The following is a 13,380-nucleotide window of genomic DNA, read 5'->3' on the forward strand; positions in this document are numbered from 1 at the left end:
TTGGAAGTGGAGCTAAACTCTCAAGATATCTCAGCAGCACCCTTAAACCTATCCTTCAGTGATACTCTAACCATAATACAATTTTGTTTTGGTGAAGTTTTATGAAGTCTACCAGTTTGGGGTTTAGCACCTGTCGATCCCGATGATTTAAAATAATTCATTACGCAACACTTCTAGACCTTCCTGCAGTAGTTGCTATCACAGAATTCAACTTACTCTCTTGGTGTACAATCCTTTGTTTTGCTTCACAGGACACCGGTCATCTTTCACAAGCCTCCACGTTGACAGTTGAATTTGCCAATAACGTAAAATCATGAGAAGTAACTGTTAGCCCATTAACAGTCTTCTAAACAACAAAAACCTTGGTTAGTTGTTTATTTTTCCTAAGTGAGCCTTAACTAAGTGACCCTTAACTAAGTGACCTCATTGCAGTTTGGAAGATTATTTGCTTATTTCCTCATAAATTATGAAATATTTATTCCAGCCATTTGAAATTTTTATGAAAGACAGATATTAGTTATATCTAAATATGTGTAAAATATCTAGTCCCAACGTGTTGTTAATTTTCTATAGTAACTATTTCAATAAACATTTGTTCTTACTGACCCTTATATTATGGCTGCTACAAGATTTATTATTGCTTGTTTACACTTTTTCGATATCAGTGTCTGTACGATACTGGAAAAAGGATATGTATTTGTGATGGTAACCTACTTTTCATCGACAACTGTGATTGTCACACGCTGATGACGGGTCAATACCCAGAAACTCGAGTCTGTGTGTATCATAAGTTGAAGACGGGAAGGATGGCTTCCCTTTGCAAATACTGATAGGGCACAAAAAGTATGTCTATAGCCAGCTGGAGGAGGTGTCCTCCTGGGGCTACAAACTACAGTAGCATCCACCCTTAGGGGTTAGCCATATTTAAATGGCAAATATACGTCATGATGTATCTTCCGTGCCGGTGGCATGTTAAAAGCACCAACTGATCGTGGCCACTGCCAGACTCCCCTGGCACCTATGCTGGTGGCACGTAAAAAGCACCCACTACACTCGCGGAGTGGTTGGCGTTAGGCAGAACATCCAGCTGCCAAATCAGACTGGAGCCTGGTGCAGCCCCTGGCTTCCCAGACCCCGGTCGAACCGTCCGACCCGTGCTAGCACGGAAAACGGATGTTAAATGATGATGATGATGATGATGATATATGTGACCATGTGTGTAGCGTTGGTGATTTTTTTCTCTCTGTCTTCCCTTCCTTATATCTTTCCTTTTTCTATGTTTCTGACGAAGAGCTCTGCTTGAAACGTTAAATCCTCCTTCTTTCTTTCCTTTCCTGAGCGTCCAATAACACTATACTTGTTCCCTGTTCTCGCATTGTTGTGTTTTCTCTTTGTGTTTTCATGTTTGGATTAACTATATATATATGTATGTATGTATCTATGTGTGTATGTATGTATTTATGTGTGTATATGTGTGTGTTAGTGTCTCTTTACCTTAACATCGTAATTGTTGTAAGCAAGTGCCCCTATCATGTAAGTGGTGTCCTTCATTTTCGATGATCCATGAAAATATATCTGGTCATGAGAAAATATCACCTTACTTGGAAACAGGTTAAGGTTGGTAACAGGATCCAACCATGGAAAAATCTGCCTCAACAAATTCCACCATGAACATAGAAACGTGGATGTTAAAGTGATGATGATGATGATACTGACTGGAAAAAAAGCTAGAATTGTTTGTTTAATACAGTGGTTATGAGATTACAATCCTAGACTGCTGACTCTAATGTATAGGTATATGCATGACCATGTAGTTAAGTATTTCATTTTGCAACTGTGTAGTCTTAGATTCAGGTAGTGTTGTTAAACTAGATCAAGGATTAATTTTCCAAGCAAACAACAGAAATAGTCCTCCAGGAACAGTTCCATTTCAACCAAATTTCAATCACGCAGCTTTGCTCAAATGAAGACACTGGCCCAATGTGCTCCATAGTAGAATTGAACTCATTAACTGCTTAAACCACATAGACATGCATATCATAGACACATCTATATTATCTTGATAAGAATTCAATGAAAGAGAGACAGAATATTTCTTTGAACTGTAGGTGCAGGCATGGCTGTATGGTTAAGAAGTTTGCTTTGCACCCACATTGTTTCTGGTTCAATCTCACTGTGCAGTACCTTGGGCAAATGTCTTTTATTATAGCCCTGGGCTGGCAAAAGGCTTGTGAGTGAATTTAAAAGATGGAAACTGTAGAAAACCTGTTGTATCTATCTATCTGTCTGTTTGTGTGTCTGTCTGTGTGTCTGTAAATAAGTTTGAATGTTAATTTTTTTTTTTATCACTGTTTGGGGGAGACTATGGAGATCCTTCCATTCCTTGCTGACATCACAGTTTGTCAGTCTGCCTGTGGAATAAAAAGATCCCTTCTTTGAAAAAAAAGAAATTGTCAGTGTGTGCTTTCAGTGAATAAAAAGATCCCTTCTTTGAAAAAAAAAATTGTCAGTGTGTGCTTTCAGTGAATAAAAAGATCCCTTCTTTGAAAACAAAAGACAAAAACAAAAAAAACATGCTGACGATCGGAAGAGCACTTGGTTGTAGAGTTCTGTCTCAAAATCAATCCCTGCCCATAATATAAAGGTACACATAGGGTAAGGTACGGCTATTTGGTTAAGAAACTTACTTTGTAACCACATGGCTTTGGGTTCAGACCCACTGTGCAACACCTTGGGCAAGTGTCTTCTGCTATAGCACTGGGTCAACTAATGCCTTGTGAGTGAATTTGGTACATAGAAACTATGTAGAAGCCCACTGTATATATTAATATGTGTGTGTGCATGTGTTTTGTGTTTGTATGTGATCTCTACTTGACAACCAATGTTGGTTTGTTTACATCCTCATAACTTAATGATTTGGCATAAGAGATTGATAAGAGACTGAACAAGTACTAGGCTGAAAAAAAAAAGTTCTGGGATTGATTCATTTGACTAAAACCCCCTCGAGATGGTGCCCCAGCATGGCTGCAGTCCAGTGATTGAAACAAGTAAAAGATACGCAAAAGATAAATAAAAATTGTTCTGGCTTCAGTTTACTAAATTTTTAGGTTCAGTAAAATTCTTCAACCATCAATTATTTAGATATGTAAGTAAATACAGATGTGCGTGGTGTGTGTGTGTGTGTGTGTGTGTATGCATGTGTGTGTGTGTGTGTGTGTGTACGTTTGTGCATAAGAGTTCATTGGGTCAGAGAGTTCAGAGGTCAGTCTTTATAATAAGAGTTTCTTGATAGGGATGACTTATTCTAATGTTATATATATTGCCAGGTTGAATATACCTTTGAGATGTCGCCGAAACATAAAATACCTTGGATTACATACAATGGAGAAGTTGTCAGTGACTCCCAGTTCATTATTGAGTATCTGAACAAGAAATTCAACCTTAATTTTAACAGTCATCTCACAGATGAACAACGAAGTATTGCTAGGGCCATGCAGAAAATGTTAGAAGAGAACTTATATTGGTAATTATTTTTGTTTATTATTTTTATATTTTATGCATTTTTGCATGTGTGTGTGTGTGTGTGTGCGTGCATATTTCTATTTCTCAAAATATTTATGAAAAAAAATAAAAACAGCTCTAATGTAAATCTTGTGTAGTTTGTAAAAATTTCAATTCAATGGAATTCTTTTGTAAGCCAAAAGTATCACAGGAAGGTTAGTAAAGTTAAGTTTCTGCAGCAGTATAAAAATGAGTGAGATAGAGAGAGAAAGAGATGTATGTCCCACTACCTGTAGATGGAAGTCTTGATTTTTAGAATTAATTATAATTGCATTCACATCTAGGATGCTTTATAGGAATGACAATTTTGAACAAGTAATTAACAAGTGTGTGGAGGCACACAGATTAGTGGTTAGAGCAGCGGACTCATGGTCGAGGTATCATAGGTTTGAATCTCAGACTGGGTGATGTGTGTGTTTATGAGCGAAACACCTAAGCTTCACACGGCTCCGGCAGAAGGGAATGGTGAACTTCTGCTGACTCTTTTGCCACAACTCTCTCTCATTCTTTCCTCCTGCATCTTGCAGCTCACCTGTGACGGACCAGCGTCCTGTCCAGGTGGGGAACCTATATGCCAAGGAAACCGGGGAACCGGCCCTTATGAGCCAGGAATGGCTCGAGAAGGAACAAACAACAATTAACAAGTACTTAAGTTTTTGGGCCTTGAAAAAAATGAAAGGCAAAGTTAACTTTGACTGGATTTGAACACAAAATATAAACCCTTTAGCATTTAAACTGGCCATATCTGGATCAAATATTGCACATGGCTGTGGTTAGAGCATCAGGCTTACAATTGTGGTGTTGTGAGTTTGATTCATGGACCAGGCTATGTATTGTGTTCTTGAGCAAGACACTTTATTTTCACATTGCTACAGTTCACTCAGCTGTAGAAATGAGTTGCAGCATTACTGGAGCCAAGCTGTATCAGCCTTTGCCTTTCCCTCAGATAACATTGGTGGTGTAGAGAGAGGAGACTGGTATGCATGGGTGACTGCTGGTCTTCTATAAGCAATCTTGCTCAGACTTACTAGCTAGGAACTTTCTAGCTGCAATCCCATAGTCATTCGTGACTGAAAGGTGTCTTTACTCCACTTTCTTTATGTTCAAATTGGCCAGATCTGGCCTCTCATACCTATCCTACAATGTCATTCTAAAAATGTACAATCATATCATTAAAGCTTGTAAGCTACATCATAATACATGATTAATTCAAAACAATGTGTGTAAAAAAGCATTACATTTCACAGCATAATATGAATGCTAAAGGGTTAAAGACTGTAAATTCAGTTATAATACTATTACTGCATTTGATGGCATAAAAGATGCACAGGCATATTAGATGCATCACAATTTCAGCAGTGTTTATTCAGCAAAAACATTTTTAATGTCTTAAAGCATGTAATATAGGCCAAACATCACAAATAGGATCCAAGGGCAATATTTTTGAGACAACTTTTTGGATAAAAAAGTTCATCATATATGCCATCAAACATGATAATTTTGTAGAAGGTTTGTAATCTATCTTCTACAGAAGAGTGAATAAAGTTACTGTTGTGATGAGAGTTACAATACCCCCTTGCAAGAAATAGACTGATCCGAGTAAAGTATAAATAACAATGATTCGAGTGAGTTTGGAGTCAAATGAAGTTCATGTTAGTTCACAGTGAAGTTGGAAGTTGTCAGTTGGTTAGTTCACAAGGAATATTGATTGTTGGTTCGTCAAGAGATTTGTTAGTTCGTTACATTGTTTTTACTGCTGTCTGGTTATCTTATTTATTGAACATAATTTAACAATTTGTTTATGATACAACTTGTTAGATAATGGAAGATTTATTAGCTTCCATAGTACAGTTGCAAAAGCAACAAGGGTTGCTGAAGCAACTATTATAGCAACAACTACAACAACAATTATTGGAACTAAAGCAGTCCAAAAATGAGGTAAGTTCGTTTTCGCCAGACGGCATTTCAAACTCAATTAATGAATTCAGTTATAGTCCAGAGGAGAGCATAACTTTTGCATCGTACTACAGAAGGTATGAGAAGATTTTTAAGCAAGATTGCAAATCATGGTTAAATGAACAAAAACAGATTGTTATTGTGAAAATTAGCTCCATTAGAGCATGAACGTTACTATAATTTAATATTGCCCGAAAAACCCAATGAAATTTGTTTTAAAGAAACAATAGAATTATTGTCTAACATATTTATTGATATGATACAATAATACTTTTACAACCATTATGGCCTCAGAATCTTACACCAAGTCATCCAATGTATGACTGAAATCAATAAGGCTTACATCTGTCTTGTAGCTCACATTTTCAAATTTATTGCATATCGTTCCATTGACAATTTTTGATAATTTCATTTAAGATGGAAAATGTTGCTGGTTTTAGGCACAGAAAGGGCAGTGTCTCTGGCATATCTGATTTCTAAACACAGCCTATCAACTTTTTCTTTATCTGGCATATCTGCTATGAGATAGGCATCTACCTCAGTACTACTAGTAAACAGTCCACCATGATATCCAAATCGGCTGTTCATTGTCTATCCACTACAATATTGGCAATTTCCTTCTTCTCCAGTCCCTCCACCATTAACTGCTGCTGGTGGTTATCCCATCCTTTAATGATGTCAAGCACTTGCCACCTCCTTCACCCACAAGTGTGGTGAGTTTGGCATATCGCCTGAATGCCCTGGGCACTTGACATTCAATCAGATCAGCCAACTTGGATTTAACTTGAGAAAATGATGCTAATTTGAGTTGCTTGGCACCTCAATAACTCAACTCATAGTTTATAAATCCCACACTGCATTCTGAGTCAAGATTGTGAATGGGAGCTCTCTGCATTTTATCTAAGTCCATGTTCACCAGAGCATGAGGTTCCAAAACCAAACAGAACTCCCTTCTGGTTCTGGAAACCATCCGCTAACTTTGGAAGACTTTCAACAATATTTTTAACACTTCTGGCTTCAACTCAGTTGCAATAGCTTCAACAGCACAGCATATATCTTCATCTTATCTGGTTTCCTAGAATCTGCTAGAAGACATGAAATTGAATGCAGGGCTATGCTCATTTAGGAATTGGTTTGGATCCATTGTGGAAAGGTCATCATAAAGTTGTTTGAAAGTAGGTACAAGTTTTGAGTAGGTTGTTCTTGTTGAAGTGGTGGATGAAATGAATGGTTCAACAAAGTGCAGTCCAATCAGCGCTCCTGTGCAATACAGGACTTTGAGGCACTCCAGATCTATGAGACATCATACGATACAAGACAGTTGGTTTGTAACATGCTTGTATTTCTCCAAATATGATGCCACATCATCCAGGTGGTACAAAGTTATTGCACAAGTCAAAGTGAGATGGTTAAAGTGTTCATTCTTCAGGGCAACAGATTTATTAACCTGTGGTTAATGTGCTTGTCGAATTTATTGTCTTTGTTCCATGACTAGTGGTCAAAATCATAATTGATTAATCTTATGCAATCAAGAGTCTGTTCAGTGACACTGGACGAACTCAATGTTGCATTTACAAAAACACTCAAATAAATCTTGTCTCATCCACTTGCATTCTCTTGATGTCACTCCACGGTTTAGTTATTACTTGGTTGAACATGAGTGAAGGGTGCACAGATATTCAGGAATGTGCTCTGTACTGAGATTTCCTGCTGCAATCTTTTCGGCCCCAAGATTGTGTGATGTTTAGTCCAAGATAATAAAATTAATTATTCTAAATAGTGTTTTTAACCAGGATACTACTTTATTGCATTTCATTTGCCATAGAGGCAGTACAAAGATGGGTAGCTTTGTGGGCTAGACAAGACATTGATGAGGCGAATGATAATAATACAAGATGATAAGGATGGGAGAAGTCAGAAAGTGCCCTACTAGGTGGGGATGTTGGAGCCTGGTGCAACCATCTGGCTCACCAGTCCCCAGTCAAACTGTCCAACCCATGCCAGCATGGAAAGTGGACGTTAAACGACGACAACTGTGATGATGATGATTTTTTTCTTTAATTTATTTTTTCCTATATTCTGTATCATTTGTTTGAGATGAGATATCTGAGGGCTATGGTTGGTGTGACATGGCTGGACAGGATGAGGAATGAGGAGGTGTTAAGATGAGCAGGAATGAAAGAAAAACTAACAACCAAATTGGATAAACGTATGCTGAGGTGGTGTGGCCACATGGAGAGGATTGATGAGTGGATGGTAAGAAGAGTGATGCAGGCTGAAGTGGTAGGTAGCAGACCCAGAGGCAGACCTCAGTTTGTGTGGATGGATGGAGTGAGGAAAGCTTGGTGTTGGAGTGAGAGAGGCAAGAGAGTTTATAAATGATAGGAAAGCTTGGAGAGTGTCTGTGGATGGATGAGTGAATTTTGATGTTGCTCAAAGGGGTACGAAACCAGCATGATGTGGCAAGGGTAAACCAGCATATGCTGTCAGGCCCCGCTGCTGATACTGGGGATTGCATTCTATACCTTGACTGAGCATAGAACGGGGCTTGCCCCTTTGAGCTGGGAAATGAATGGAATGCCTGGTGTGTGCCTTGCTGTGGCTACCCCCTCCTAAAAAAATGGGAAATAGGCCTGAGTATATATATATATGTATGTTGATGTACTATGCAAGCTTCCAATACAGTTAAGCTCTTGTGGCCAGACATTGTTCTGTATCAATCTCGATTCCAGCTATAATGAGAAGGCAGCGAGCTGGCAGAATTGTTAGCATTCTGGGCAAAATGCTTAGTGGCATTTTGTCTGTCCTTGTGTTCTGAGTTCAAATGCCACCAAAGTCAACTTCGCCTGTATTCCTTTTGGTGTTGATAAAATAAGTACCAGTTGAGCACTGGGGTCGATACAATTGACTTGCCTCCTCCTCCAAACTTGCTGGCCTTGTTCCAAAATTTGAAACCTTTCTTATGACTATCATCACCCACCATCTATCTTCATAATCTTTAAATTAAATGAGGCTTCAGAGTTATTGCCCCTATCTTAATCGATCAAATCTAGACATGCAGGTTAACATTTTCCTCTCATTAAAGCAGAGGAATCCGTGGTCAATTAATTTTTTTGTATTTTTGTTTATTATATTATGCATATTATCACTAATTTAACTCTTTGTTTTAATCTGCAGATGGCATCCTTATCCCAGTCATTATTTTTAACTGCTTTTATTTCAATTAATTTTGAAAATAAAGAAAGATTTAGCAAAATAACTTTTAATCACTATTAATCTTGGGTTTGAAGTGGCAAGCTGGCACAATAGGTTGCATGTTGGGCAGAATGCTTAGTGACATTTCCTCTGTCTTTGTGTTCTGAGTTCAAATTCCATCAAAATCGGCTTTGCCTTTCATCCTTTGGGGGTAACAGTTGAGTATTTGGGTCGATGAAATCAACTTAGCCCCTTCCCTCAAAATTTCTGGCCTTGTACGTATAATAGAAGGGATTATTAATCTTGGGTTTGGAACATGAATTAATATGGAATTTTGATGGAAGGTTTTAATTTAGACCCCTTTAAAACTTGAAGTTTGTATCCTAGAACTAGCAGAGGTTCCAGAGGGTTGGTATCGAAAGGGTTAAATATACTTACCTTAAATAGTGACCAAGGTTAAAATACTTAACTACATTTTCTTTATTAGTCACGATGCTTAATCTTTCAAATTTTATTCTGTAGGGGTCTTGTACGTTTACGATGGGTCTATGGAAACTCCTATACCAGAAAAATTATCCCTATGCTTGCATACCAGTATTGGTTGATAAAAAGAAGATGTCAACGTTCTACATATTGCCAAGGTATAGGTCGACATACTCTTGCAGAGGTCAATCAAATTGTGATGGATGATTTAAAGGCTCTCTCTGATTTTCTTGGTAAGTAACCATAACCATCATCATTATCATCATCTGCAGCATCATCTCAACCATCATCATTATCATCAATATAATTCTCATCCTTAAGGTGGTGGAACTGGCAGAATTGTTAACATCCTGGGCAAAATACTTTGTGACGTTTTGTCCCTTTTCACATTCTGAGTTCAAATTCCACTGAGGTCGACTTTGCCTTTCCTCTTTTTGGGGTCAATAAAATAAATACCACATGAACATTGGCATTGATCAAATCGACTTACCCGCTCCCTCCAAATTACTGACTTAGTGCCAAATTCCGAAATCAGTATAATTCTCATTGTTATTATTATCATATTCTATGATTACAAACATTATTATTCCCACCAGCACCATCACCATCATCAACAATATCCGCAACATCAGCAGCACAACCACTAACAACACCACTACTAACTGCATCACCACCTCCAACAACAACAAAAACAATTCTACTACCATTACCACAATCATTCTTCATGCTCTTGTTTTTCCTGCAAATGTTGGAACATTAATGGCATCAGTGTCATTGGTCACAAGCAACTTGTAAAAGGCACGGGTCTACTCTACTCCTCCAGACTAACAACATAAAATATATACTTCCACACAGTAACATACACACACATACACACGTATATATGATGGGCTTCTTTCAGTCTCTATCTACAAAGTCCACTGAAGAGGCTTTGTTCAGTCTGAGATAATAGGAGAAAACATTTGCCTTAGGTGCCAAGCAATGGAACTGTACCCAAAACTACATAGTTGGCAAGCATACTTCTTAACTCTATTCATATATTCGTTTTAAAATTTGCTTTGCAAAAATTTTCATCTGAAACCCATGTGTTAAAACGAATATTGTTATGTCTTTGTAGAATCAAATTGTTAAAGTATATAAATCAGTGTTTCCCAAACTTTTCGTGCCAAATTGCAATATCACTCACCTGTCGGCCAAAAAATGCTCCATCGCCCCCCTGTGTATAAAAACCTAACACTCCCCAACACTAAGTCCCCTAAGAGAATCACCCCACCTTGTATCATTTAACACACACACTATATCGTAGTCATTGCCTGGTTAGTGCCGTTTGGACTAAACATGCAGTTGTTTACAAATCTTTTATTGTGGGTTTAGTTTTGCCATTAGTATGAATAAAATTCTAACATTAACTCTATATTATGCAGACAGATTAACTTCAGTAAACTTGCACTTTCTTTTACACTGATTTCTATTTTCCCCAATTGAACCATCGGTCAGAAGTACCGATACAAAAAGAATTAATGATTGTATTATAAAGGAAACGAATACAACTTTTTAATGAGAACCATGTGTCTGGTGTGATGCAGCTAGTGTGGATACATTCAGTTTCAAACTTGTCGACTTTAGCCACAAGTCCCGTCGTTGTGTCATATCCAGTCCAATTCTTTTATGGGAAAATAAAGTTCCAACATGGCTAAAACCAGATTCAACAAGGTATAAGGTAGGGAAGGCAAGCAAAAGTAATATCAGATGTTTTCACAGACTGGGGTAGGAATTCAATATACTTTAATGGTACCACAATATTTTTTTGCCATTACGGTGATATCGCATTGTGGCATCATTGTCATTTTGTAATTCTATCAATTTCTCCTGAACGCCATCCTTGCAATTGACTGCATCGACCTCAAACGGATTGCTATACCAATTTGGAATATTCAGCACAATAATGTCTTGAAATCGCTCCACCATGTCATCATGCAATAGTTGTGATATGTAGTTAAATCCTCATCAACCAGTTTATCTTTCAAAGAATCAAGTTGTGGAAATTGGTGGAACTGATACTTTGAAATGTTAGTTTTCTACAGCACCAATTTCGAAATGAAGGTAGTAATAAATGATTTACAACCAACAAGAGTTTTTCTACTTCCTTGCAATAACTTATTCAAATCATTTAATTTTGTGAATATATCACGAAGAAAAATGATATCGCACCTTGCAGCCATCAATGAAGTGGATAGTGGAGTACATTCATAGAAAAATATGATTATATGAAACAGTTCAACAGTTTCCTTTTGACAGCCACCACACTTTGGTATGGTATAAGAGTTTAGTATAGTCCTCATCATTTCTCAGACAGAATTGACAGAAAATTCAATCAGACAAGGGACTGGACTTCAATTTGTTCACAGTCTTGATAACTAATTGTAGTGCATCATTCAATTTACTGTTCATATTTTTTGTCACTAAATGCTGCCAGTGTACCACACAATGAAGTTAGTATCTGGTGGGAAATTTCATGCTTTAGGAGAGACGAAAAACCTCTGCATCTTCCTGTCATTGAAGGGGCTCCAACAGATGCACAGGCAAGGATATTACTGAGTGGGATATTATGTTCAAAAAGGTAAGAGTGTGAAAAGTAGTTGCACCTTTTGAATCAAGTGGCAGTTTCTCTATGAACAGCATTTCCTCATGGAGATGTAGCATTAATATAATTTATTGGCTGCACAAATCCAACACATTCTCTTACAGCTGTTTCAATTTTGCCCAAAGATTAAATTCAAATAACCAAATCATTCTATTGGGAAAAATCTCATCAGAGGTGTAGAAAAGAAATGGTATATCTTTTCTACTAACATTCAGAAAATCTATACCCATTACAGAAGCGATGTGATGAAAATTGTTGGAAGGAAAGAGAAAGAATACAAACAAAAACGAGTGAATGTGTTCATAAGTTTCAATAATATGACTTTTCCAAAATATAACATTTAATTTATTTTTCATCAGAAATTAATATAAAATTTTTTTACTCTTTTTTCTTCTATTTTATTCCTTATAATCTGTGAATTTCCTCGTCTGAGACTTTCGTAGATACTCACCTTGTCTCTAATGACAGAATACCCAGTGTACAGACATACTAACCTATCACTTGGGGTATCCCAGGAACAGCTGTAAGACTTCAAATTCACCTTAACCAAATTATTATAAATGACTTGAGATACTCGTCCTGCCTTGGTTTTTGTTGACCTTTTCCTCTAATATATCTGTGTGTGTGTGTTATTTTAACAGGTAAAAAGAAATTCTTGATGGGAGATGAACTCTGTGAGACTGATTTTGCCATTTTCGGGATGATAGCTTATTCAAGGCAGATGCCAGAAAACTGCATTTTAAAAGAAATTATTGATGGTTAGTATAACTACTTGTGTATCTTCGTTTACAGTTACTTGTATTTCCCAATGAACATTAGATGTGTAGTGAAAAGATTAAACAAAAGCAGTCATATGAGAGTTAACCATTGTTAGATCCAGTGTTATTTAATTTTATCTTGTATCTTGCACTTGTTTATGTCAATTGACTGTGTTCATGCTGGGACATTGATTTGAGGGGTTTTAGTTGAAGAAATCGACCCCAGGACCTATTGGGTTTTTTATATATATTTTTTGCTAGTTTAAGTCTACTACTTATTCTCTTGGTCACTTTATATAAAGAGTAAAGACCTCCTCAGTCATGAATGACCATGGGGTTGCACCTAGAAAGTTCCCCTCCAAAGCACAAGGTTGCTTATGGAAGACCAGCAGTTGCCCATGTATACCAGCCTCCCCTCTCCATGCCACCAATTTTATCCAAGGCAAAGGCCAAAACTGATACAGCTTTGCACCAGTGACTTCACAACTAATTTCTGCAGCTGAGTGAACTGGAGCAATATGAAATAAAGTGCCTTGCCCAAGAACGTTACTCACAGCCCAGTCCAGAAATCAAACTAAATATCTCATGATTGTAAGCATAACACTCTAACCACTGAGCCATGTGCCTTCACTAACTTATATATATATGTGTGTGTATAAATATATATATTTTATATATATATATATATATATTATATATATGTATATATATATATATATATTTTATATATATTTTATATATATATATACAATTATAATTAAGGGCATATGGTGAGAGGAGACG

General features: G+C 37.1%; 1 protein-coding gene across 1 annotated transcript in view; it reads left to right on the forward strand.

Annotated features, from left to right (window-relative positions):
- The window catches only part of LOC115213067 (failed axon connections homolog), a 32,921-nt gene that overhangs the window by 18,264 nt on the left and 1,277 nt on the right, over positions 1-13,380 (forward strand). The window contains exons 4-6 of the mRNA XM_029781977.2: positions 3,327-3,523; positions 9,235-9,428; positions 12,481-12,597. Coding sequence (XP_029637837.1) covers positions 3,327-3,523; positions 9,235-9,428; positions 12,481-12,597 — 508 coding nt within the window. The remainder of the gene's footprint in view (positions 1-3,326; positions 3,524-9,234; positions 9,429-12,480; positions 12,598-13,380) is intronic.

This window comes from Octopus sinensis, linkage group LG6 (assembly GCF_006345805.1).
Source record: "Octopus sinensis linkage group LG6, ASM634580v1, whole genome shotgun sequence".
In the NCBI taxonomy this organism is placed as follows: domain Eukaryota; kingdom Metazoa; phylum Mollusca; class Cephalopoda; order Octopoda; family Octopodidae; genus Octopus; species Octopus sinensis.